General features: G+C 48.8%; 2 protein-coding genes across 2 annotated transcripts in view; one reads left to right on the forward strand and one right to left on the reverse strand.

Annotated features, from left to right (window-relative positions):
• The window catches only part of LOC113221723 (serine/threonine-protein kinase WNK2-like), a 29,575-nt gene extending 28,243 nt beyond the window's left edge, over window positions 1-1,332 (forward strand). Inside the window, exon 12 of the mRNA XM_026451045.1 lies at window positions 1-1,332. Coding sequence (XP_026306830.1) covers window positions 1-155 — 155 coding nt within the window. The 3' untranslated portion in view covers window positions 156-1,332.
• C14H9orf129 (chromosome 14 C9orf129 homolog) lies at window positions 163-24,008 on the reverse strand. The gene is made up of 8 exons (XM_031934029.1): window positions 23,688-24,008; window positions 17,349-17,450; window positions 16,847-17,133; window positions 6,669-6,761; window positions 2,979-3,095; window positions 1,223-1,296; window positions 453-676; window positions 163-269 (listed from the first exon to the last, which is right to left on the reverse strand). Exons 2-7 carry the CDS (start codon window positions 17,424-17,426, stop codon window positions 525-527), a joined length of 801 nt encoding a protein of 266 aa, XP_031789889.1. The 5' UTR covers window positions 17,427-17,450; window positions 23,688-24,008; the 3' UTR covers window positions 163-269; window positions 453-524.
• Window positions 24,009-27,467: the final 3,459 nt, after the last annotated feature.

Here is a 27,467-nt window from a genome sequence, read left to right on the forward strand (position 1 = left end):
ATGGTGACCGCGGAACCGCCCGGAGAAACCAGGTGTGGTTTGGCCTCCAAGTCCCCCCCACCGCCTGCTGTGGGCACAGCACTCAGCCGCGAGGGGGACAGCGGGTGGGCAGCAAGACTGCTTCCTTTGCGGCTTCAGACCCTGTTCGCTCCTAGGTTGCTGTGGTCCGCGCGCCGTCTCCACACCCACTTCCTATACTGGAGTCGGTGTTAGGACCTCGCCGTCACCCTGCAGAAGCACAGTGCCTTGAATGCCAGCTTTCCTGTCCCCTGATGAAAAGATGCGTTTAAAACAATTATCGGAAAAGGTTTCATTTGCAATTGGCTTGTGCATTGATAATCTTTATTTACTGTTTTAAGTTGCAGAGATGTGAATGGTTTACAAATCTGAAGCTGAAGTTCAATCTTTGGTTTTCTGTTGTAAATGCCTTTTTAAAACATTGAATTAGCTACCTTAAGTATTGAAGAGCTTCCAGTGCTAGGCGAGCCCTGCTTTGTCCTCAGTAGAGTGCCGGTTCCCTGGGCTCATCCAGGGGCTGAGAGACGGCAGGACGCCGGGACAGGGCACACTGGCGGAGCTGCTTGCTCAGTAGGGAATGTCAGCTGCTGCACTGGGCCATGAGAAATCCGCCAGAAAACGTTAGGTGAGCAAACATGCCCTCGGCGCCAGTGGGCTGCTGTGAGGATAAGGTGTGTGTTGGGCATAGAAACTCTGGCTGCCCGCCCACCCTGTGGAGACAAGCACAGCTCCTTCAGCTGGAGAGGCTGCCCTTTCTCCTGCCCACTTCCCTCCCTTCTCCGTGATTTCCATGGAGGCCTGTGGCTCTGCTCACCCCTAGCACGTAGACCGCTCTCCTGTCCACCACTAAGTCTGCCCTGCGGAGGGCAGGGTCATTCTTCTCCTGGAGATTTCAGTGGGACTCGTCCCCAGCGGGCACAACACAGCCCTTGGTGGGAGGGGAAGGCCCCAGCCTCCTCCACCTCCTGCTGGAAAGCAGACTGCTTGGGACTGCCCAGCTGTGAATTGTATAGTTTCTGTACTTATTAGAACTGGGTAAATTATTTTGGTTCAAATCTATTATTCCATCAATTCAGTTAGAATTGAATTTTCTAGGTGTTATGCAGAATCTTCTGCCAGGGCACGATGCTGTCGTAAGAGATTTCTGTTCTCTGTACTGGGCCCCCTTGCCCCGTTCCTTGAGTGAAGTGGGGGCTGCCCTCACCTGGCCCCCTTGCCTGTGAATCCCTTCCTCGTACACGGTGGTCAGTGGCACGGAATCCCCAAGAGACTGTATATCTGAAGGAGAAAAATAAACACTTTTGCTCGAAAACAGTGTGAAACAACATCTTTTTCTTACCCTCTGTCCATATAAAATCCAAACCAACCAGCCTCCTAGGGAGCACAGGAGTTGGGAGCCAGTACTGGGCTCAGCTGCATCCACACCTCTGGAGGAGGGCGCTGAGGGGCTGCGGGTGCCACCGGATGCTGGGCAGGGCTGGCCCTGGCAGGGGTCTGAGAGCAGGGCATCTGGCAGGGCTGCCTGGCCCCCAACACTGCCCCCGCCAGCTGTGGCCTGGGCCCTGAGCACAGTCAGCTCTGCCGGTCGGGTTAGCTGGCTGGGCTTCGTCCCGCCGTGCACCTGGTTACGCTTAGCAGTGCCAAAGGCTGTGCCCATGATGGAAAGAGCCAGCCTCCTGGTCACGAGACACACCTGCAGCCTGTCTCCAGGAGGCTTGGTTTGCATCACTGGCCGCAGCCCCTGGGCCCCTGGGACCACCTTCTTCGCTCCAGGCGGGCCGAGCTCAGGGGAGGTGGGAGGCCCTTGGATGAGCTTGGGCTTGTTGAGAGGAGGACTTGGGGCTGGGGTTGCCTGGGGATCATGCAAGGGGCAGTGGCTTTCCTGGTAGGCACAGGGGCCTTAGGGAAAGTGGCCATGCAGGGTGGGGACTCATCCTGGGGGCTCAGCGCATGGTGGCAGCCAGCCCCCTGGCCTCCCACTAAAGACAGCCTCCAGCTGACTGCAGTCCCTCCTGCACACGCCGCCTCGCAGGCCTCACCGTGAGCAAGCTGAGGGTCCCAGTGTCTCCTGCCTGGTCCACTGTGGGGGCTGCCTTGGCTGTGGGGCCACCTCCTCAGAGAGCTGCAGCGCCAGCCTTCGAGCTTCCGCCCGGAGGGAGGAGGAACGCTCATCCCAGAGCCTGTTTTGGGTGTTGGGGGGCAGCTCGCTCCCAGATGCTCCAGACGGTACAGGAGCTGAGCGTCTGGCTTTCTGGCAGCCGTTCAGTGTGCTGACCGGTCCCACAGAGAAGGGTGGCCCAGGTGACAGAGGCTGCCGGGGCTATGCTGAGGACAAGACCATCTACGCAGGGCGTGGGTCACGGCAGAGCTGGCGCGGCCTTCCCGTCGGCAGCTCCTGGGAGGGCGTCAGGGCCCAGGCCTCGGCGAGTGGCCAGCACCGCAGCGGGCCCACAGTGAGCTGCGCGGTTTTGTTTTCCAGATCCCGAGAGTGAGAAGCCTGACTGACCCCGCCTAGACGCCAGGCCCGCTTCACGCCGTCTAATGGAGAAGTGACGGACCCTCAGGGCCAGCTGCTCCTCCTGTCCAGTTCACGCTGTTTTGTAACCACTTTCTAAGCATTTTTTATTCACAATTGGAAACACAAATGGAATGCAAGAATAAAAAATATTTTGGGGCAGAAAGGACTTTGGTTTTTTAAACTCTTTCCTCTCTGGTGGCCCTCCGCCAGCCAGGTGACTGGGATGCGACGGCGGTGGGGGGACATTCCCAGGACCCTGGCACGCTCAGGGCAGCCCTGTTCTCTGCAGGGTCTTGGAGGCGGCGGCCCCGGGAGGCTGATCTCCAAGTCCCCTGATGCCAGCTGGCATGGACTCGGGCTCCTGGGTGCCTCCTGGCCTTTGCTCACAGAGCTCCCACCACCCCCACCCCCACCTCCCAGGCTCCCTCCTTCCGGAACTCACCCGCACTGGCAGGGACGACACCAGTGGCCTGGGGTCAGAAGCCTCTGGCTGTGGGTGGCAGGTCCGAGACCACCGGCTCCTCGGAGGGCTGCATTCCCCCCACTCCTGGGATGGGTCCTAAGTGTGAGAAACGAGGAATGTTGGCATGGCCTCACCAAGGAAACATGCCGTGGTAAGGTCCCCAAACCCTAGCCTGGCCAGCAGGCACGGGCCTTACGCTGGGTCCAGAGGTCTAGGGAGAATTTGGGGCCCCATGCATCACAATGAGAAAGCATTGCATCTTTATTGTCATTAATGTCTAACTGCAACTTAGCATTTCCTCCATTAACAGCACCTGGACTTCGTCACCACTAGAAACCTCAGATACTGCTGTGCCGTTTCATTTACATCCATGACACAGTGCCCTTCCCTGAGATGTAAAACTGTCCAGCCGGCTGGTAAGAGCGGTGCTGCCTGCCCATCTCAGACATGAGTGTTCAGGACACGGCAACGCTGCTTCCCCACAGGAGTGTCGGGGATGCCACCCCGGTATGTGCGGGTGGCCTCGGAGCCCTGGTTCTCCTCCGTGTGATCAGCAGGGTAGGCCTCCTCCAAGCCTCAGCTGGGAGCAGGGACGGCACAGTGCTAGGAACATGGCTTCCCTCGGTCTTAGTTTGTGTTCTCTTCTGTTGGTGGCTCATGTGACTGGTTTTCTGTGGACCATAGTAATGCGGTTTGCCTTTTCTTTTTTTCTTTTCTTTTTTTTTTTTTTTTAAATGAAACACAGTATTGCTCTGTTGCCCAGGCTGGAGTGCAGTGATGCAAACTCGGCTCACTGCAACCTCCGCCTCCCAGGTTCAAGGGATTCTTCTGCCTCAGCTGCCTGAGTAGTTGGGATTACAGGTGTGCGTCATCAGACCCGGCTAATTTTTGTATTTTTAGTAGAGATGGAGTTTCAGCATGTTGGCCAGGCTGGTCTCAAACTCCTGACCTCGTGATCCGCCCGCCTCAGCCTCCCAAAGTGCTGGGATTACAGGCGTGAGCCACCGTGCCCGGCTGCAGTTTGCCTTTCCAAACTGCACATTTATTTTAATCATTCTCTGTAAGTGAATAATAGTGAAAACGTCAATGGTAAAACTTGGTGGTAGTGTGGTAGTAAATAGTAGTAAAATGGTCAATGAAACGGTAATGGTCAAGCCAGCACCCTCTGGGGAGATTCTGCACAGTGCACTTCCAGGACTCTGGGGCCCCGAATCCCAGCTTCATCCGCTGCTCAGAACCGCCTAGCAGCCCTCCAGGGGCCCCAAGGGTCAGCCTCAGAATCCAAGGCTCTTGGTGTTCAGCCTCACCCACTAGACGTGTCCCTGCTTCGGGCTTCACTGCTGCCGCATAGCGTGCGAGCCGGGCCCGGATTCATTCTTGACCCTCCCAGTCCCCAAACCCCCTTCCATCCAGTCTCCCCGCTGCAGCCTGCAGCCTGCTCTCCCGTCCTCTGGGTTCTATCGCACAGTCTGGGTGGATGGCTCAGCAGAGCCCCCGAGACCTCAGCCCCTCGTGTAGAGTTCTCATGGGTGCATGTTATTTGTTAGGCTTGACTTCCTGAAAGCAGGGACTTAAAATTGTTTTTTGATAGCCCCACACCTTCCAGAACAGTCACCGAGTGAAGCTGGTGCACAATGAATTGTGCTGATGAAGGCAGACTCTACTTTGGGCAGGTGAAGCTTCCAGTGGGAGCTTATTGGCTCTGATCACAGCATTTCCGGGATAGAAAGGACCCTGCCAGGCCCCACCTAGGACAGCAAAGGCAGCACCACGGGGGCCAGTCCAAGCTCCTCCTGCAGAGGCAAGGCAGCCAAGCCACAGCCTCTGCTCTCCAGTGTCATTTTGTTCTTAGCTGATCCCAGCATCCAACCAGACTTCCAGTGTCCAGGGTGATATCTGTGCCTCATCTCCAGGCTGAACAGCTTCAGTTCTCTGAAAAGTGCTTATTACTAAAGGGCTGGTAAGGCTAGGCACAGTGACCCATGCCCGTAATCCTAGCGCTTTGGGAGGCTGAGGCAAGAGGATCGCTTGAGGCCAAGAGGTCAAGGCTGCAGTGAGCCGTGATCACATCACTGCACTCCAGCCTGGGTGACAGAGTGAGACCCTGTCTCTAAAACAAACAAACTAAAAAAACAAAACAAAACGAAAAATAAAAAAAAAAGCCACCCAGAATCGTGTCTTCATTCATTGGAGAATGCAGTTAAGCCTGGGCCGGGACGCCCGCCTTCCAGGTGGTTAAGGGAGTTCAGCAGTGGTGACCACTCTGTACACATCGTGGTTGTGGTCCCTGAACTTGGCTTTATTAGACTTGCCCTTGAGAGGGGGCAGAAGGCCCACATGCCACAGGCCTCACTGTACTGGTGGTGGGTGCTCATGCAGTCCTGCAGAGGTGCAGAGAAGAGTCCCTCACCCTGAGAGGACACTGGGGGTCGAAGGCTGCCCGAGGCCAGGCTGGAGGGGGAGGCAATGCTGTTCCATGCAACTCTGTGAAGAATCGTTCATTTCTCACTGAGTGGACACCAGGGACCAGGGTCCTGGGCTGCAGGGATCACAGCCACAGCCAGCTGGTTCTGCCTCCCAGTGAGGCTGTGTGGGCTGGGGCAGGAGGGCTTTGGAACAGCAGCAGTTCCTAACAGTTGATCCTTTTGAGCCCAAGCCCTCCAAATTTGATCACCAGCTCAAGGTTCTGTGAACTTCCACATCCATAAATCCAACTGCCTCTCCCCTCTCCATGCAGACCCTCAAAGTCATCTTGAAGACGCTCCACGTTGTAAGACGATGTCGCTCCCAAGCTTCGTGGGGTCTTCCCAGATGTCCCAGTTTCCCAGGCTGGCATGACCAGTCACCCGGTTCATTCTCAGTCTAGGACTCAGACTCATCCTTGTCCTCTCATTTCCCAAATGTGGGCTGTGAACAGCCGAGTAGATGTTTTAGCTGAAATGTCCCCGAACCCTCTTCCATCCAGTCTCCCCACTGCACCTGCATGATCTCTTCAGAGCCAAACAATGGATGCTCCGGTCCAGCCTCCTTGCCTGGTTCTGCCCTCTCCAGGTCTTTCCTACCGGCTGCTCCCCTCATTCTGAGCCCCACCACTAGGCGGGGTCCCTTGAGCCCCAAGGGGCCCGGCTCCATCCTCCTAGGGCCTCACAAGTGCCTACTAGGCCCCCCATCCCTGCTCCAGCTTCACTTCCCCAGGCAGCCTCCCCAGCTCAAGGCTGGGTCAGCCTGCTGCCCCTGTGCTCTCCTCTGAACGTGGTCTTCCCTATGGACCTCCTGCCTCACTTCTCAGAGTGTGACGATGCACGGCAGAGGCCACAGGGGATCCCATGTGTGTCCCCCTCCGTCCCCTCCAGCCTCCCCTTGGCTGCCGGCCACCTAGGCACAGAAGTCCTGTCTGTTTCACTTCCTGTTTCCTCCTGCTTCTATGAGGGAGGCGCTCAGCCCGATTCTGTTGAATGAGTGAGTGGAGGCTGGGGAGAGGGAGGGTGTGTGGATGGAGGAGGGGTGGGCAGGGAACGTGAGAGCCGCCGGATCCTGGGCAGGGTGAGGAACGAAGGTGAGGACGCAGCCCCTGGGGAAGCTCAGGTGGAGCTGGAGGAGCCTGCGGCTGCGTGGAGGGTAACAAGAGTCAGAAGCCACAGTGGACAGCCCCGGTCCCCACAGGCTTACCTGTTCAGGCAGCACAGTGGGCTTAGGGAACGCTGACAGGCATGGGTTTCCCTTTTCGACCTGCTTTGAAATAAGAGCCAAGGACAGCACACCCTGTCAGGGAAACAGACAATGCTGGAAGTGGGTGACTTTGAGGAAGGTTCATACATAAGGAACTGTTTCCAAAAGTGTGGGTGTCTGGAAGGCAGTGTTGGTAGACAGAATAATGTCCCCTCAAGGGGCCCACATCTGAATGCCTGGTCCTGTGCATGTCACCTTCACATGGCACCAGCACCCTCACCGATGGGACTTGGGACAGGATCTTCTGGTGGGGAGAGGCCATGATAAGCCAGGCAGGTGCAGCATTATCCCAGGGTCCCTCCAGGCAGGAGGGAGGGGTCAGGGGAGGAAGAGTGACAGGAGCAGCAGGACCGGGAGAGCAGATGCTGAGTGGAGACTGGGAGGGGAGGACAGGGCCGCAGCCCAGGGCCTTGGGCAGCCTGGGAAGCCCGAGAAGGCCGGAGGAGCCCCCAGTAGGAGCCTGCCCTGCCCAGACCTTGACCTTGCCCAGCAAGACTGATTCTCAGTTTTATCTTCCAGGACAGGAGGATAATAAGTTTGTGCTGCTTGAGGCTGCCAGGTTGGGGTGAGACCTTAGAGCAGCAAGAAACACACGCATGCAGGAACCTGGGGCCGTCCCCTTCCAGCCATGACTGGCTCCAGGCCTGGGGCCACCACAGGAGGGTCACGTTGGAGAAGCCCCAAGGAACAGAGCTGTGAGAGTCACCCCGGAAGAGGAGCATAGCCTGCAGCCCACGACAGAGCCAGCTGAGGCGGCCTCGCAGGAAGGAGCCGGGAGGCTCAGCGCCTGGCCCCAGCCTGCCCCTGCCCCTGGTCTCCTTCCGGGGTTCCCCGGGGGCTGGACCCCAAGGAAGCTGGCAGGACAGGAGTCCGTGTGAGCTGTACCCCGCAGCTCAGCCACAGACAACAGATGGCGAAGACAGAGCCTGGGGGTGGAAGGACAGGCTGGTCACACCGCAGACCACAGGGTCAAGAGCCGTGAGAGGCCAGAGGTCTGCAGGCCGCACCTGGGGAACGCGTTCCCCCCTTCCCGAGTCTCAAGCAATGCCCTTGGAGAGGCTCCCCAGCTTTGCTCTGCATCCGAACCCTGAGCGGAGCCTGCCAAAAACACAGATGTCCAGGCCACACCCAGCAGCATCTGAATATGGGTGGGGAGGGAAGGGGCGGTGGAGGGCGACTGAAGGTGAATGCTCACTGCTGCGCCCGCTGTCTTCCTAGCAGCTCTTTCCTGGGAGAACAACTTGCTGTCCTCACAACATATCTGACTTCACCATGACCATGCCCTTGACTCTGAATGGAACACATGGGTCGTGTGTCTGGAATCCATGTGTGCCCAGCATCCCATGAGCTTGGCACTAGAATGGGCTTCCGGAGAGAGAATGGCAACTGCAGGCTCTTTTGGTTCCTCAGTAAATTGGAGGGACCTGAGCTTTGCCCAGGCAGGCTTGATATTCTGTTTATTCCACACAGCACAGTTCAGGAAGAGACTGAACTCGGCTAAGCCATCCTTTTGTGACCTTGTATTTGACGATTCTAACTGGAGGCTGTTAAGAGTGCGAAGCGGGAGCTCCTAACACCACGGCAGACAAAGGCACCATGCGGGGAAACGCCCAGGGGCCCTTCGTGACCCAGAGCGGGGAGCCGGGCCAGGCAGAGGCTGCTGCACATTGACCACACTCAGGCCACGTGCCCGCCTCAGGCTTGACAAGCTCAGGCCTTCGGTTAAAGCCTTTCTAGCACATCAATATACTTTCCATTCACAACCTGTTCTGAAGTGAAGGGCATTCCACGTGGACAACATTCACAGCAATTCTAGAGACAGGTCTTATCCTCCCTATGTCACTCCCAGTCATTGGTCCCACCTCTAAGAGGAAGACAAGTCTCTTAATACTCAACAGACAGCTTCCAAAGTTTGTCTCTCTCCTCTAAGTATCACTGGGTCTTCTTTTGTTCACAAGGATGCAGAACAATGTTCCAAGTACTATTATGTTTCTAAACTTTAAGATTGTTAATTTTCAAGAAACAAATAACTGTAACCACGTAACTATGTATAACCAGTAACTATACCCTTGATAATATTTCAACATACTCCAAAAGGAAACTTTGAGTCCATTTTACATTCAGCAAGTTAATACTAAACTGTGGCACATCAAAAGCTTTAAATTAATAATGTGTGTTTTAAGTGTTACAAACCACGTCAAGTGTACATCTAATATACGAACCAACAACTTAAAATACTACAGTTGAGTAGGCTATGGGTTCCTTGTAGTTAAATAAATTATTACAAAGAGTATTATTATGAAAGGTATGTGCTATGCCAAGCAATAACAAGATGTAGATGTGGTCACGAGCTAGCTACAGTAAAATGAAAAGGAAAAACTGAGACCTCTTTTGTGTCATGATTTACCATAATTCTGAAGCAAAGTGTTTATGGCTGCTATTAAAATTAAAATTGAAAGGAGAAACAAAGCACCCTGAAATTTGAATGAGAATTAAAAAGAAAAAAGTATGTAAGCTGTCATACAGTATTTACGTTTTCCTGGGATGCTAGATGTTACTAAAAACTAAATCTCAAAAATATTTAAATAGTCTGAAAAATAAAGATCTATATAGACTACACTTTTGGAAAACTTCAGAACATTATCAAGAATTTAGTAAAGGGTTCTTTTTATCATAACACTGATTCAACTATCTGGTCAAATCACTCATTAGTCTTCTAGGTAGTCTTTAAGAAAAGAAGTATGGGGCGCGGTGGCTCAAGCCCGTAATCCTAGCACTTCGGGAGGCCAAGATGGGCGGATCACGAAGTCAGGAGATCGAGACCATCCTGGCTAACACGGTGAAACCCCGTCTCTACTAAAAATACAAAAACTAGCCGGGCGAGGTGGCGGCGCCTGTAGTCCCAGATACTTGGGAGGCTGAGGCAGGAGAATGGCGTTAACCCGGGAGGCGGAGCTTGCAGTGAGGTGAGATCCGGCCACTGCACTCCAGCCCGGGCGACAGAGCAAGACTCCGCCTCAAAAAAAAAAAAAAAGAAAAGAAAAGAAGTATAATGGAATGTTCAATCTTCTTAAGTCAAATCTACACAAGCATATTAAATTACATTAGAATTTTTTTTTTGGTTTTTTGTTTTTCTTTTTAAATAGAGATGGGGTTTCCCTCTGTTGCCCAGGCTGGAGTGTAGTAGTGAGATGACAGCTTGCTGAAACTTCGACCTCCCTGGCTCAAGCCATCCTCCCGCCTCAGCCTCCTGAGTAGCTGACTACAGGCTCCACCACGCTGGGCTCATTTGACTTTTCTTTTTTTTTTTTTGAGACAGAGTCTTGCTCTGTCACCCAGGCTGGAGTGCAGTGGCACGATCTCAGCTTACTACAACCTCCTCCTCCCAGATTCAAGCAATTCTTCCTGCCTCAGCCTCCTGAGTAGCTGAGATTACAGGTGCCTGCCATCATGTTCTGCTAATTTTTGTATTTTTAGTAGAGACAGGGTTTCACCATGTTGGCCAGACTGGTCTTGAACTCCTGACATCAGGTGATCCATCCACCTTGGTCTCCCAAAGTGCTGGGATTACAGGCGTGAGCCACCATGCCTGGCCTACTTTACTTTTTGTAGACACAAGGCCTTGCTATGTCGCCCACACTGGTCTCAAACTCCTGGCCTCAAGCAAACTGCCTACCTTGGCCTTCAAATATGTTGGGACAGATGTGAGCCACCATACCTAGCCTAGAAATGTCTTACTTGCAGAAAGGTTCTAAAATGGCTAATCAAAGGTTTTGGCATACTTAAATTAGTCCAAAAGACAAAACCTATTCTTTTAAATCAGTGGATTGATGGGAGTAAGCATCACCAACCAAACGAGGAAACAACACAGATGGTGAAGCTCAGGTGACTTTTTCTTCACCTGCCCTTGTTAGATCAGCTGCTAGATGCTGATGACAAACCCCATCATTTTACAAACTTTATGATGGTCAACTACAAGCTACAAGTAAATATTCCTGGGGCTGGGTGCAGGGGCTCGCGCCTGTATTCCCACCACTTTGGGAGGCTGAGGCGGGTGGATCACTTGAGGTCAGGAGTTCGAAACTAGCCTGACCAACATGATGAAACCCCGTCTCTACAAAAAATACAGGAAAAAGTAGCTGGGTGTGGTGGCGGACGCCTCCAATCCCAGCTACTTGGGAGGCTGAGGCAGGAGAACTGCTTGAACCTGAGAAACAGGTTGCAGTGAGCCGAGATCGCACCACTGTACTCCAGCCTGGGTGACAGAGCGAGACTCAGTCTGGAAAAAAAAAAAAAATTCCCCAAATTGCCTCTATTTTACCTTCACTGTTTAATTTGAGCACAGGATAGTGAAATGCCAGTCCTCTTAATCATCTATTTTGCTAATATAATGTATAAGATACATTCTACAATAAAACTTTACAGCTGCTAATATAAATAGCAGTATTCAGTTTATTCCAATTCTGAAATTAGTTCACCAAGGAAAAAAAAGAATCAGGTACAATGTAAAGAATAACTGAAAACCCAGAAATACCATATTCCCAGACATGATCTAACCACTAATCATGATTTCATATTTTATGCTATTACTTGAATAAATTTTGCTATTAGAATTTTGGAATTAAAAAAGCTTTTGATATTCTGATACTATCAGTTAGTTGTTTGCTAACTACTTTTTCTTAAAGGTCAGTGAATTGTAAAAAGCATATTTCACAGACAAGATAAGATGCCTTGTGTTGCACTTTAAAAATCAAATTTTGGAGTTGGAATTATACTCAACTACTTTCTATGCTTGGTAATGTCACAAACTACTTTAAAATAGTTACATATAACATATAAATATTCATGAAACACAGATTATATGTATAACTAACACCCATGGGTGTAGAAAAATACCATTCACTCCCATTATCATATGCAATAAAAGAAATGTTTACTAACCCATTTACAAGGGCACATTTGCATTCTTTTTGCTGTTGGCTCAGCTTCTTTTTAATGAATGTCCACAATCACTAAGTGATACCGTGGCAAACTCTAGTCTTCCAAGATGGCTAAGAGACAGCTAATCAGCATCACATTTTATTAATAATTCCAAAGACCATAAAAAATGTACGTTGTAGGAAATATAACTTTCAGCAAAAGCCACTTTTTCTGATGCTGCCAACCTGTGTATCAGCTGTTCTTGGAGGCACAGCTATTTAGACACAACACCCTTCCTTCAGATGATGTAATCTTAAGGAATTTAGCAATTATGTGATTTACTAACATAAGACAGTATTTACTGACAGGACCAGACAAACTGAAAAGGCCCTTCTCACCTACTCCTGGAGTCTTCCCAGATTCCAGCCACCCAGTGTAAGACAACAGGTGTTGAAAGCTCTGCTGTCACTTCAAAGAGAATAATCACAACAATAAATGCAAAGGATAATGTACCAGAAACTGCGGAAATCTTAACCTCAGGTATGACAATGTTTAAATAAAAATACTCCTGCATGCTAATCACACAGGAACAAAAAGAAGCACTGCAGAAATGGTTGTCAAGCTTTATAAGAGCAAAAACAAATGAAGAGGGAAAACACAACAACCATTAAGAAATAAGGACAAAGAAGGCATTGAGGAAAAGAAGCACAGAAAAAAAAAGATTATCCCTGAAAGAAAACCTGTTGACTAAAAAAAATCTGTTCTAAATACTTAATTTAAAAATTTCTATTCTAACACACTGTCCATTTGGGAGGCCTACACAAACATTTCCTTAAAAAATTAGCATGACTTCAACTATATTTTTAAAAAGCCTTGACACTTGGAAAAGACTATGATAATAATTAGAGTAACTTGTCTCACTATTTACTTAGAAATATTCTATTTAAAAGTTGACCAACAATAGGAACTTTGCAATTGCACAACAGAGAAAGTAAATGAACAACACTCAGTGGCCAATGGCACGTTTCCACATCTACTAGAACATTCTGTGACTTACACCATCTACCCTGAACCATTCACCACGTCTCCATTCACGCAGTGGTTCAAATAGAGTTCCTGTGTTCATTCCACAATAAACCTCAGTAATTGACACATCACAGTAGCTGTAACCATTTGTTAACAGAAAGAGAGTATGTCTTCATATGTAAGATGGATTTCTTGTAGGTACAAATAGCTAGGTCTTGATTCTATCAGACAGCCTCTTTCTTTTAATTTGCATATCTACACCACTGATGTTTACTTATTGATATATGTGGATTAAGAGCTACTTACTGTATTTGTTACTGTTTTCCATTCTTTCTCCATGTCTTCCATTCTTTTTCTTCTTTCTCTTGTTTCAGTTGAGCACGTTATAAGATTTTGCCTTTTCTCTTTTCAGGGGGGCACAGGGTCTAAAGTCCAATCATTAGGTGAGTCTTACAATGAGTCTCTGGGCTGTGATCTTCGCATGTGATTCTCAGTCCCTGACCCTGCTTAGCTGGGACAGGATGGCTATGGGGAGCTAGATTTGGGTGTTTCCTTTCCCTCAGATTAATTAGGTTCTCGTGAAACCCAGCGGGTTAGGCTCTGGTTAGGTAGTTTCTCCTGAGAGAAAGCCTTGTTAAGAACAGAGTGTTCTGGCTGGACATGGTGGTGGACACCTATAATCCCAGCTACTCAGGAGGCTGAGGCAGGAGAATCGCTTGAACCCGGGAGGCGGAGGTTTCACTGAGCCAAGATCGCACCACTGCACTCCAGCCTGGGTGACACAGCAAGACTCCGTCTCAAAAGAAAAAAGAAAAAAAAGTGTTCTGTCACATTTTGAAATAATTCTCTTTTCCCTTCCCTTGCCACAGGTACAAGGGATTTTTCTCCAATATTTACCATGAGAATTTGGTAGAGATCTAGCAGGTAAAATCACAAATGTATGTGGACCCCACATCACCAGGCCCTCTGGAGTCTTTAACTCTCAGGTTTGTCCACGTTGAGCCTCCAACAATCTATCAATGACAGTTTAGGTTTCCTTGCACCCACGCTGGTTCCTGCAGAGGTTTCTACTTGTGTGCTTCTGCTCCACTACATACAACGCATTCAACACGTTGGAACTCTTGCAGGAAACCGTGAACATTGTCCCTATTTGGCAGCTGTGGACACATAAATCCAAGTCACACCCGTGCACCTGCCAGAAGCAAAGGATGCCCGTGATCAAGGGTTTGACCCCAAGTTGAATGCTAGTTTCTGACCCCAAAGCCTTCAGGAACAAGCACCCTTGTCTCCTCTGCCTTCGTTCATCTCAGGTCTAATATGTCTGCCTCTTCTTTATTATAATAAAAGTAGAAACAGATTCAAGGAAATTAAGTCACTGCTAAGTCACATAGCTTGAGTCCAATCTTTTGATTACAGGGTGTACCCTGCATTCTTCATGGCATTTCATCCCACAAGGATCGGAAAACACAAGCCTCTGAGCAGGTCAAATTCCAGTGGCAGAAACAAGATGCATCTCCAGAAAACAGTAAAGATACCATACCAGGGATAAAGACGATAAGCACTGCAAGAGGTCAGAGGGAGGCCAGATGCCCAGAACTCCAAAAAGCTGATCAGAACCTTCACAGACAGGTAGGAAGTGCATACCCAGAAGACAGGACATGCTCAGACAGTCCTACTCACTCCAAGTTCAGCTCATCCTAACAAAGACGACGATATGGTTCGGCTGTGTCCCCACCCAAATCTCATCTTGAACTGTAGCTCCCATAATTCCCACGGGCCATGTAGGTATCTGGTGGAAAGTCATTGAATGTCTTCCCTGTGCTATTCTCATGATAATGAATACATCTTCCAAGATCTGATGGTTTATAAAGGGGAGTTCCCCTGCACATGCTCTCTTGCCTGCTGCCATGCAAGACGTGACTTTGCTCCTCCTTTGCCATCCACCATGATCGTGAGGCCTCTCCAGCCATGTGGAACTCTGAGTCAATTAAACCTCTTTCCTTTGTAAGTTACCCAGTCTTGGGTATCTCTTTATTAGCAGCATGAGAACAGACTAATATAGACAACTTGCCAAATTAGATGGGCAACTCACATTCTTCTCATTCTCTCCCCACTGGAGGAACAAGCGCCTCAACTGAGATATGCTCCAGTCACCACCTGCGTCCCCAAGTCAGCACCCTGACCTGGTTTCCACATCTCCATCACTAGCACTGAACTCTTGTTGGGGTCATAAGGCTTACTGCTTTTTGTCTTACTTCTTACCTATGTTTCAGAGTTCAGAAAGAACATTTCTCAATAAGAGGAAAACTGTATGTACAGACACTTTGATCTTGCTACCTGAGTCACATTTTACAACAAAATGCACATGCCTTAGAATTCTAGTGCATAAGGGCTTCTAAGACCATCTAGCGGTTGTTCTTGTTAGAGGTTAATTTAAAACTTTGAATATTCAATTGCAACTCTTTACTTCATTTTAGAGTTTTAGCACTGCACACGTAGCAAATAAACATTTATTAATTTTACACTTCTCTGCACATACAACAAATAAACATTTATTAATTTTATACTTCTTTGCCATAAACAGGGTGTGCATCCCTGGATGGCAGAGAGCCCTTCAGTAACCTCTGCCCTGGGTCAACAGACATTCGTTCCCATTTTACAGATGGACAGAGGACAGAGAGGAAAGATCACCTGCTTCAGGTGACACTCCAGGTGAGAACTGGCATGGAAACTGACAATTACATCTGTTAGATTTCTTACATCAGAAATAGATGTAACATCAACCAGTCCTGGTTATCTACGCTGTAGAGTTCACACTAAGGAAAAGGAGACACTGACTTAAAGGAAAGACATTTTCTTTCTCTTTCTTTTCTTTCTTTCTTTTTTTTAATATAAGACAGTTTAAAGGGAGGAGAGGAGTACAAATTTAAAATTTCCTTGATCAGAATTTTTTTTCAGAGATGGAGTTTTGCTCTGTCACCCAGGCTGGAGCGCAGTCGCGTGATCTCGGCTCACTGCAGCCTCTAACTCCCAGGTTCAAGTGATTCTCCTGCCTCAGCCTCCACAATAGCTAGGATTACAGGCGAATTCCACCACGCCCAGCTAGTTTTTATGTTTTTACTAGAGATAGGGTTTCACTATGTTGGCCAAGCTAGTCTTAAACTCCTGAATTCAAGTGATCTACCCACCACTGACTCCCAAAGTGCTGGGATTACAGGTGTGAGGCACCACACCCAGCCTCTTCAATCAGAAACCAACTATATATTTGCGAACTCATTTACTCAAGGACACACAGTGTTTTTTTATTATTATTATTATTATTATTATTATTATTATTATTATTATTATTATTATTTTGAGATGGAGTCTCGCTCTGTCACCCAGGCCGGAGTACACTAGTGACAGCTCACTTCAACCTCCACCTCCTGGGTTCAAGTGATTCTCCTGACTCAGCCTCCTCAGTATCTGGGACTACAGGCGCATGCTACTACACCCAGCTAATTTTTGTATTTTTAGTAGAGACGGGGTTTCGCCATATTGGCCAGGCTGGTCTTGAACTCCTAACCTCAGGTGATCCACCCACCTTGGCCCCCAAAAGTGCTGGGATTACAGGCATGTGCCACCACGTCCAGTCTACACAGTGTTTAAAATACTCCTCTAAGGAAACAATTCCAGCCCGGGTCTAGGCAGCTTTCTAGGGTTTTGCTTGGGCAAACAGTGTTATTTCCAAAGTGTCCTCTGACCTGCTGAGTTTAGGAGAAGGAGAGGAAATTCAGAGCTCCCTTGATCCAGGAGAAGGAGATCAATGTTTCGGGGGTCAGCCGGGGGTTGCTGTGGTGGGCGTGAGTGGCACCACACCGGACAAATGCCCCCATGTTTGGGGCATCACACAAACCAGTTCTTGTCAAATTCCTCCCCAGAAAGGTTCCTGTGGCTCCAGGCCATGGGGCTGGGATGGTGCAGGTTTTAAATCATGGAAACTTCAAAGAACATACCTACTCTTCCTCTCTCCTCTCTGTCCAAGGAGCCCCCGGCTGAGTACAGACTGACCGTCACCCACCTGCAACCAACTGCATCTTTGAGCACAACACCAGCTGGGCTGGCAGGCCAGAAGGCAGCTTCCCCAGGTCACTACCCGCCAGGAAGCACCCCGCCACCCGCGCACCACTCACTTTGTCGCCCCTCCGCTGCCCTCGTCGTTGTCGGAAGATGACGATGTAGAAGAGCCAGGGAAGTAGGCGGAATCCACGTGGTTGGGGCTGCCGCTCTGGGCCGGGTTGATGGGCGAGGAGCGCTCATACAGCGGCGTGTGCTTCCCTTCGTGAGGAATGTTGCTGTAGCTGTTCTGCTCCGTCAGATTCTTCCCGCTCGTGTCCAACGTGAGAGGTGCTGGCTCAGAGAGGCTGTACGGGTATGGACCCTGGCCCGGGGCGCCCCCTGGGCTGGGCACCTGTGGGGCCTGAAGCGAAGGGCACAGGTCACGCGCACGTGGCCAGCAGGACCCGACTCAGGCCCAGGCCGACGTTTCCCGGCTCATTTTTATTTCAACAAACACTGGCATCTATTTCACATATCAATTCAAGAGCTTAGGAACTTATTTTGGCATTCACTGAAATTCAATGCACACACCGTGTCTGAGACCGGCCACCCGACCCAGCGCAGGGAAGGCCTTACCACGGGCTTTGCTTGCAGAGAGGTCTGCGGAATGTTGAGCATCTGAGGAGGAACATGCGGCGGCACCATCCCAGGCATTCCGAACGGACCCGGGTCTGGCTGCTTCACCAACACAGAAAGAAAAGAGTCACAGGGCTGTGAACAGAAGGCGTTTCCCAGGGCATTGGCGGCCAGCCCGTGGCGCCAGGGATCTTACCCTCACCTGGCTCAGACATCGACACCACCATGGGTCCCACTTCTCAGAAATCATTACAAATTGCCATTTCACGGTAAGGACAACTGAATTTTATGATGCTCGATTTGATGGACTGGGGCTGGGATTCTAACTTTCCAGATCTCTCGGTGAACTTGCCGTAGTGGTTCTGCTCTCGGACTGAACAGTTTCCTTTACCTTTGTCAAGCAAGAGGACTTTTCTGTTTAAAGTACATTGCGGCCGGGCGCAGTGGCTCACGCCTGTAATCCCAGCACTTTGGGAGGCTGAGGCGGGTGGCTCATGAGTTCAGGGAATCGAGACCATCCTGGCTAACACGGTGAAACCTCGTCTCTACCAAAAATACAAAAAATTAGCTGGGCGTGGCGGCAGGCGCCTGTAGTGCCAGCTACCTGGGAGGCTGAGGCAGGAGAATGGTGGGAACCTGAGAGGCGGAGCTTGCAGTGAGCCGAGATCGTGCCACTGCACGCCAGCCTGGGCGACAGAGCGAGATTCCATCTTGAAAGAAAAGAAAAGAAAAGAAAAGAAAATTGCAACTACCATTAGGTTCTCAGCTAACTAGTGAGTTTTTTAAATATAAAAGGAATTGTTTTTCATTGTTCAGCAATTAGGTGACACACTTTAACACGTATTACAAGATGACTAATTTGGGATTCTGTGTTCTCTTAAAACCTAATTTCGTAAACCTGTCCTGATGTGTGCTGGCACGTGCTAGTCATTATTCCCATGCCACCTTGCAAAAGTGAAGAAACCTGTTTGGGAACGGAAAGCCACGTGGAGGAACCGAAGCAGGACAGCAGGACAAGGAGCTGGGCCCGCCTGAAGCTGGGAAGGAAAGCAGGGCCTGGAAGCCTCCACACTCAACATTGCATCTGGCCTTGAGGAGTCTAAGGACAGGAAGAGAGCTCAGGGGCCACGTCAGCCAACACAAGTGAATGAGTGAGCAGATGGTGCCCATAAAGGGCTGTTGCAGAGATGGCACAAGACCCGCAGTAAGGAGGACCAACTGGGGCCCAAATGTCAACAGTGCTTCCAAACACCACCATCAGGAAACACGAGGACATGGGACGCAGACCCCCAGGAGCTGCACTCCCTCTCGGAACACTTAGGGGCTGAGCGCCTGTGATGTGTCAGGCTGAAGACTGGGCTGGGGGATGCCAGGAGCCCTCAGGCGGTGTCAGTAAGACATATACTACTGAAGACACAGAGAAAATAGAAAGCCTGTGTGAGACACAACAGATCCGCCAGGTGCTCTTTTCCTTGGGTTTGTTTTAAACGTGGGAGAAAACCAAGCCTAAATCTTCCTGACTCCAGTTTCCCTCTTTACTCAGTAGGTATGCTTCTACAGCCTCTTCATCTGAACACCAGGTGATATGGTTAGGCTTCAGGTCCCCACCCAAATCTCATCTTGAATTATAATCTTTATAGTACCCATAGTCCCTGTGTGTCAGGGAGACAGCAGGTGGAGGTGACTGGATCATGGGGGTCGTTTTCCTATGGTGTTCTTGTGATAGTGAGTGAGTTCTCACAAGATCTGATGGTTTTGTAAGGGGCTCCTTCCCCTTTGCTCGGCACTTCTCCTTTGTACCACCTTGTGACGAAAGTGCCTTGCTTCTCCTTTGCTTTTGCCAGGATTGTAAGTTTCCTGAGGCCTCCCCAGCCATGCTGAACTGTTAGTCAGCTAAACCTCTTTCCTTTATAAATTATACAGTCCCAGGAAAGTTTCTTTATACTAGTATGAAAATGGACTAATACAGTGGTACTGAAGAGAGTGGGGTGCAGCTATAATGATATCCCAAAATGTGGAAGCAACTTTGGAACTAGGTGACAGGCACAGGTTGGAGCAGTTTGGAGGTCTCAGAAGAAGACAGGAAGATGTGGGAAGCTTTGGAACTTCCTAGAGCCTTGTTGAAAGCTTTTGACCAAAATGTTGATAGTGATATGGACAATGAAGTCCAGGATGAGGTGGTCTCAGATGGAGATGAAGAACTTTTTACAGCTCAGTTACCTACTTCCTCAAAAGAATCACTTATGCCTGTATGCAGCTGTGTGGCTTTTGCTCCGATTTAAAATAAGATACAATTCCTAAAGGAATGGTGTCAAACTGGAACCTCTTCTTAGAACTATAGTCGGCCTTACCCCAGTCCCCATTCCTAGCCCAACCTAACAAATGCTCATCCATTATTTGGCATATTATTCTGAAATGTTATGTTAAACAAAACAAAAAAGACTACAAAGTCTTTAAAAAAAAAAAAAAACTATACGGGCAAAAAAAAAATTATACAGGCAGACACTGTATAATTTTCAAGTGTTACCAAAAAAAATATAGCTTTGAAAATGTTGAGTCCAAGATTAAATAAGTCAATATAATTCCTACCACCTTTAGTTTTCATCGCTTGCAAACATAGACAAGGCAAAACTTTCCAACCATTTTAAGCATGTGCAAACGGACATGTTTACTAAATCTCAATAGTCTACAGAAGATAAAAAGGTATAGAAAGGAAACTGTCATGTGACCCGTTCCCATTACACTACAGATCCAGTGTCCAGAGAGGCAGGGTGGGGCCTGGAGCACAGTGGGAGGGTGCAGTGGCTGGCCATCCTGTAGGGAGAGGAGGACCAGCAGAGCCGGAGCCGAGCCTGGACTGAGACCAGGTGCAAGGTCGGTGCCCAGGCAGGCAAAGGATGGAGGAGCAACTCCCAAGAGCTAAGAGCCTGGGGGCAGCTGATGCCGGTCCAGAGCCTGTGGTGCTGGCCAGACCCCATGGGAAGAGCCAGATGTCAGTGCCCAGAAGACAAGGCTGGTGACAGGAGGAGGCAAAACCTGAGGGATGATGAGCTTGGAGAAGGCTAAGTGCAAGGCCCATGAGGAGTAAGATTATAAACTCAGTGAACAGGCACGTCCTGTGTGGCACGTGAAAGAATTCGGAACAGCGGGAAAAATTAAACCACGGAAGCAAATTTCAAGTCAACAGAAACAAGAACTTTCTAAGAACGAGAGCAGTTCAACAATGAAAAGCGTTGCTTTACTGACTGCTCGACTGCTCGTACAAGAACATTCTACAGCAGGGAGCTGGGCTGAACTTTACTATAAGCATCACGCTCCAAATCTTTTCCATCCCTGAATGTGGATAGTGAGAGAGGGTAGACATCATTCAAATCCACCCGGTGCCCGAGTCTCAAGTAGCAAGTTTTACCTAAATGTATTCAGTTCCTGGGTTCAAGTATTCAGTTTGAACAGAATATGTGTACTGACTGAGCAAAGTTCAAGAAGGCAGAATAGAAACATTACACCTCATTCAAGCTGGTTACGGCGGCTCATGCCTACAATCCTGACACGGGGAGGCTGAGGCCGTTCAGACCAGCCCAGGCAACACATCAAGCCCCTGTCTCTACACACTCACAAAAGCAACACAAAAAACAAACAAAAATCCCAAATCCCATTCAGGCACCGAAATGTGTTTTGTCAGTCTATGATGAAACAAGATAAATTAGTTTCTGACCATTTGTGGATTCTGGAAAAGCACAACCTAAAAGGAAGCTCCACCAGGTCTCTATTTTGAAGTCACTGGTAAACTGAACTGAGATTCCTCATTTGTTACCAAATATTGAAACGCCATTAACAAACCCAACGTTAATAAACCTAAACGCATCCGCTTTGGGAAGACACACGCTGCAGTCTTTTAAATCACACGATGGCTCAAAGGAGGGTGTAGGTTCTTCCAAAACATTCGATTTTTAAGTTCAAAATAAAAATGACCTTCCAAAACGGCCACAAGATCAGGCAGCCTGTGTCACTTCCTACTTCACTCTAACTGCCACGAACTCACTGAAAATGGAGCGAAAGGTCGCAGAGCAGACACTGAAAGCAAAGTCCCCAGCACCAGCAGGAGAATCCAGTTTTCTACTTGGGAACTCTGGACCAGAAGCGCAAGATGAGTGGCCTTTCTACTCAACAGGAGTAATGCCCTGACTTCCCTCTGGTGCCGTTTATTCCGTCACCCTCTGGGGCTTAACATCAACATCATCTGCGTCAGCTTTAAAGATAAAAACTGGCCGGGCGTTGTGGCTCATGCTTGTAATCCCAGCACATTGGGAGGCTGAGATGGGTGGATCACTTGAGATCAGCAGTTCGAGACCAGCCTGGCCAACATGCTGAAACCCTGTCTCTACTAAATATACAAAAATTAGCCAGGCGTACACGCCTGTAATCCCAGCTACTCGGGAGGCTGAGGCAGAAGAATCACTTGAACCCAGGAAGTGGAAGCTGCAGTGAGCCAAGATCGCGCCACTGTACTACAGCCTAGACGACAGAGCGTGACTCCGTCTCAAACAACAACGACGACGACAACAAAACGGATAAAGATGAACAAGGACACATCTCAAAAAGAGCAAGTGCAGACTGGCATGTACAATACAGCCTTTAATTAAAAAGCAAAGCAATGCTATTAATTATCCCATAGGTATGAGGTGAGAAAATCTAAAAACATGTTCAAGGGGGCTGTACATGACTTAGGCCTGATGTACCTCTTTTTAAATAAAAGAATGATCTCAAGCACAGGTTGCCATTTGTGTAACCCGAAGTAGGTACGCCACCACTCACTCTACTGTTCCTTCTATTTTTTGTTATGTTAACAGGTTTTCTTAACAACCACAAAAAAAACTTTAGTAAAAACCTAGGAAAGGACGAGTGTAGTAAGCAAAGTTATAGGACAAAGTGAGGATTTAATGGAACACATTTTTAAGGAATGTCAAAAATTTAAAGTTATTAGTAAAATACGGCAAAAGTGTAATATTGAATACCTGGTGAAAATAAAATTCTCTTTTAATGTTAATTTTTATTTTAAGTTCTGGGGTACATGTGCAGGATGTGCAGGTTTGTTACATAGGTAAACATGTGCCATGGTGTTTTGCTGTACCTGTCAACCCATCACCTAGGTATTAAGCCCAGCATGCATTAGCTCTTTTTTCCTGATGCTCTCCCTCCCCACACCTCAACCCCCAACAGGCCGCAGTGTGTCTCGTTCCCCTCCCTGTGTCCATATGTTCTCAATGTTCAGCTCACACTTACAAGTTAGAGCATGCGGTATTTGGTTTTCTGTTTCTGTGTTAGTTTGCTGAGGATAATGGCTTCCAGCTCTTTCTATGTCCCTGCAAAGGCCATGATCTCATTCCTTTTTTTTTTTTTTTTCTGTTGAGACAGGGTCTTGCTATGTTGCTCAGGCTCGATTTCACCAGAGCAATCTCAGCTCACTGCAGCCTCCGCCTCCCAGGTTCAAGCGATTCTCGTGCCTCAGGCTCCCGAGTAGCTGGGATTACAGGTACGGGCCACCATGCCAGGCTAATTTTTGTATAATGTTTTTAGTAGAGACGGGGTTTTGCCATGTTGGCCAGGCAGGTCTTAAACTCCTGGCCTCAAGTGATCCTTCCACCTTGGCCTCCCAAAGTGATGGGATTACAGGCGTGAGCCACCATGCCTGACCTGATCTCATTCCTTTTTATGGCTGCATAATATTCCATGGTGTATATGTACCACATTTTCTTTATCCAGTCTATCATTGATGGGCATTTGGGTTCAAAAGTCAAAATAATAGCAAAAAACATATTATTGATGCTGACAGCAGGGATATGGCTAAATATGGCACCTCCACACTGGGGAGTATCATATCATCTCTGGAGAAAATAAGGAAGTCGTCACCAGCTTCTATAATAGGCCCTACTTACGGGTCACAGCCCCCAGGCTTGGTCAGTCCCCAACCCCCAAGGCCGTCCCTGCCCCCTGCTGAGCCCACTCCTCTGCAGGAGGCCTCGCGGGGGCTCCGCTCCTGCCCTGACCACAGTAGGACAGAACGTGCACCGGATGGGTCAGGCCGTCCAGCTGTCAGCCAGGCCTGGCCTGGGGCAGTGCGGGCCGCCATGTGGTCGCTCACGTTTTCACTCTTTCGTCCCTAGAGGACCTGCCTCTATCCTTTGGCCCTTGTGCTAGAGCACTCAGCTGTCTCAGGCTGTATGACTGCAGAAAATCACGTTTCAAGAGAATAAATCTGTAAGATTTTATGGTGAATGAATTTTTCAACCTCTTTGGATTACCGCAAGGTCCACGCTGATCCCAGAGGCGTTTACTCACCCACGTAGTGTGGTGGCTGCAGTGACGGAGGCTTGCTGGTCCCAGAATAATGTCCGCTTGCTCTGTTACATCCCACAACTGATTCTCAGGGCTTGGGGGCTGGAAAATGCTCGGCAGGAGGCAGCGGCCGCGGCGGCGCTGGGCTGGAGAGAAGGCGGCGGCGTGAGGGTCCGGCGTTGCTGGAGACTGGGGGGCGGGGGCAGCAGCCAAGGCAGGCTCGTGCTGGGCCCAGCGCGGGCTCCAGGCTGCGCAAGCGAGGTACCCCGGTCCCCGCCTCCGCCCCGCCTCAGCCGACGCCCCCGAGCCACGGAGGGGAAAGCGGCCGCGGGCCCGGGCCTGTGAGCTCCGAATCCTGCGCCTTCCTGCCGCCGCCGGGCTGGGGGCCTCCAGGGGCGCGGGGAGAGAACGGGGGTATGCAGGGACGCCTGGAGGTGCGCTGCCGCCTCCTCTCGGCTTCAGTCTGCAGGCAGCTCTTCCCCACCAGAGCGCGGGGCGCCCCCGGCCAGGCTCGCCTCTCCCGGCGCCCGCCTCGTTTGAAAACACGGCCTTTCCCACGCGCTTCCCGCCGGTTCCGCCCGCGCTGCGCTCCGCTCTTCGCTCCTCTGCTGGCCCTTCGCTCTCGGCGTCCCACACCACCTCCTTCGTCGTCGACGGCTTCCTCTTCTGCTCCCACCCCGGCCTCCCGCCTGCCTTCCAGCACCATCCCTTTCGGATGTCGTTCCTCACAGTGAAGTAAGCGTCAGCACCCCAAATCTACTGGGGGTCCATCAGCAGTACAGACTGGCTGGCTTTATGTGCTAGGTCGGCTCTTTAAATATATGCTTTAAACCTAACGGCCTCAAAAAAAAATTGTATTATCAAACGTAGAGTGTGAAAATAACACTGAAATAATTTTTAAACTAAAAGGCTAGGCCAGGTGTGGTGGCTCACGCCTGTAATTCCAGCACTTTGGGAGGCCGAGGCAGGTGGATCACTTGAGGTCAGGAGTTCGAGACTAGCCTGGCCAACATGGTGAAACCCCCTTTTCTACTAAAAATACAAAAATTAGTTGAGCATGGTCCCAGCTACTCGGGAGGCTGAGGCAGGAGAATCGTTTGAACCCCGGAGGCGGAGGTTGCAGTAAGCCGAGACTGCACCACTGCACTCCAGCCTGGGAGACTGTCTCGAAAAAAAGAAAAATGAAAAGAAAAAAAAAAGAAAAAGAAAAAAAAAAAAAAAAAAAAAGGGCTCAGCGACTGTTGGAAATCGTTTATTCATTTTTTTCAAAAGTGCATGGCCTCTCATATCGTATTTAGCAGATGTAGGTCATTTGCCCATCTTACTTGGCAAAAGTGCTTCTTAAGGATTTGATAGCGGCCCAAATCCATCAGTGTTTAAGTTTTTCTAAAACCAATTTGAAAACTTAAAAAAAAAGAAGAAACATTATATGAATAACTAGGAAGCTGTTTCGACAGTCACTGTTAAAGAGCTTTTAAAATAGGCTCCACATGTTAACGTATGAAAAGGAAGTTGCCAGGCTGTCTTGTAAGGGATTATTTAGAAATTTGAGTAGTCTTAGTGTTACGTAGCTGTTTTAGGAAAAACATTCTTTTTCCATTAACAAATGTTTACAACCACTGTGATGTGAGAATGATTGAGGTTCACTGTGGGATTAACACGGAAACTCTATTTGAGCCACCACATGGATGGAGTAAATGGTTCAGAGTAGATGGGGTAGGTCACAGTATGTAACATGCCATGGACACTGTTAATTCATTTACATTCTGTATTGTGCAACTGCAAAATTCCTGTTGTTGGCCTACTTTCATTCTTTTATGTTTTGAGGCAGAGTTTCATTCTTGTTGCCCAGGCTGAAGTGCAATGGCATGACTTCAGCTCACTGAAACCTCTGCCTCCCAGGTTCAAGTGATTCTCCTGCTTTAGTATCCCAAGTAGCTGGGATTACAGGCACCTGCCACCATGCCTGGCTAATTTTTGTATTTTTAGTTGAGACGGGGTTTCACCATGTTGGTCAGGCTGGTCTCCCTCTCCTGACCTCAGGTGATCCACCCCCGCTTGGCTTCCCAAAGTGCACCATGCCTGGCCTAGCCTACTTTTAAATATAGCGTTTCTAAATAAATAATGAGACAAGTTATTCTAATTATTAGAACAGTTTTTTCCAAGTGTACAGAACTTCTAAAAATATAATTGGCCAAGGTGGGTGGATCACAAGGTCGGGAGATCGAGATCATCTTGGCCAACATGGTAAAACCCCGTCTCTACTAAAAATACAGAAATTAGCTGGGTGTGGTGGCAGGCTCCTGTAGTCCCAGCTACTCAGGAGGTTGAGGCAGGAGAATCGCTTGAACCCAAGAGGCAGAGTTGCAGTGAGCTGATATCACGCCATTGCACCACAGGCTGGGCAACAAGAGCAAACTCCATCTCAAAAAAAATAAAAAAGAAAGAAAGAAATTGGCAGTGAGGTAGAGAAACAGCTGGATTGGTTACAGGCTGGCATTTGCCTTATTTGAACACCGTTTGAACACTTATCAGTGTATGAGTGGTTGAAGTATGGTCAAGACTCAGCTGTTGTTATAGGCACAGACTCGAAATTCGGTTTTCAATCTTGTCTTCCTATTAAGCTACCTTACAGTTTGTCCACAAGAACCCAAATATAGAAGTACAGAGTCTTTCTCAGGCCATACTTAGTTTGCTTTTACAGAAGTGACAGCAGAGCTTTCAACACCTGTTGTCTTACACTGGGTGTCTGGAATCTGGGAAGACTCCAGGAGTAGGTGAGAAGGCCTTTTCAGTTTGTCTGGTCCTGTCAGTAAATACTGTCTTATGTTAGTAAATCACATAGTTACTAAATTCCTTAAGATCACATCGTCTGAAGGAAGGGTGTCGTGTCTAAATAGCTGTGCCACCAAGAACAGCTGATTCACAGGTTGACAAGGTCAGCAAAAGTGGCTCTTGTTGAAAGTTATTTTTTCCTACAATGTACATTTTTTATGGTCTTTGGAATTAAAATGTGATGCTGATTGTCTCTGGGGAGTCTTGGAAGCGTACAGTTTGCCACGGTATCACTTAGTGATTGTGGACATTCATTAAAAAGAGGCTGAGCCAGTAGAACAAAGATTGCAAATGTGCCCTTGTAAATGGGTTAGTAAACATTTCTTTTACTGCATATGATACTGGGAGTGAATGGTATTTTTTCCACACACATGGGTATTAGTTATACATATAATCTATATTTCATGACTATTTATATATTACATGTAACTCTTTTGAAGTATATTGTGACATTACCTAGCATAGAAAGTAAATAGTATAATTCTAACTCTAAAATTAAATTTTTAAAATGGGTGGATCACAAGGTACCTTATATTTTCTGTGAAATATGCCTTTTATAATTCACTGACCTTTAAGAAAAAGTAGTTAGCAAACAACTGATGGTATCAGAATAATAAAATTTTTTAAATTCCAAAATTCTGAAAGCAAAATTTATTCAAGTCATAGTATAAAATATAAAATCGGCCGGGCGCGGTGGCTCAAGCCTGTAATCCCAGCACTTTGGGAGGCCGAGACGGGCGGATCACGAGGTCAGGAGATCGAGACCATCCTGGCTAACACGGTGAAACCCCGTCTCTACTAAAAAATACAAAAAAAAAAACTAGCCGGGCGAGGTGGCGGGAGGCTGAGGCAGGAGAATGCCGGGAACCCGGGAGGCGGAGCTTGCAGTGAGCTGAGATCTGGCCACTGCACTCCAGTCTGGGCGACAGAGCGAGACTCTGCCTCAAA

Source organism: Piliocolobus tephrosceles, chromosome 14 (assembly GCF_002776525.5).
Source record: "Piliocolobus tephrosceles isolate RC106 chromosome 14, ASM277652v3, whole genome shotgun sequence".
Taxonomy (NCBI): domain Eukaryota; kingdom Metazoa; phylum Chordata; class Mammalia; order Primates; family Cercopithecidae; genus Piliocolobus; species Piliocolobus tephrosceles.

Bases quoted from the DNA above. Each gene is read 5' to 3' on its own strand.
- C14H9orf129 (XM_031934029.1), bottom strand. From the start codon at position 17,426: ATGCCTGGGATGGTGCCGCCGCATGTTCCTCCTCAGATGCTCAACATT. The intron at 17,134-17,348 runs GTAAGGCCTTCC...CCTTCGCTTCAG, and splicing joins CTCTGCAAGCAAAGCCCGTG to GCCCCACAGGTGCCCAGCCC. The intron at 6,762-16,846 runs GTGAGTGGTGCG...TTTCCCTGACAG, and splicing joins GGCAGCGGAGGGGCGACAAA to GGTGTGCTGTCCTTGGCTCT.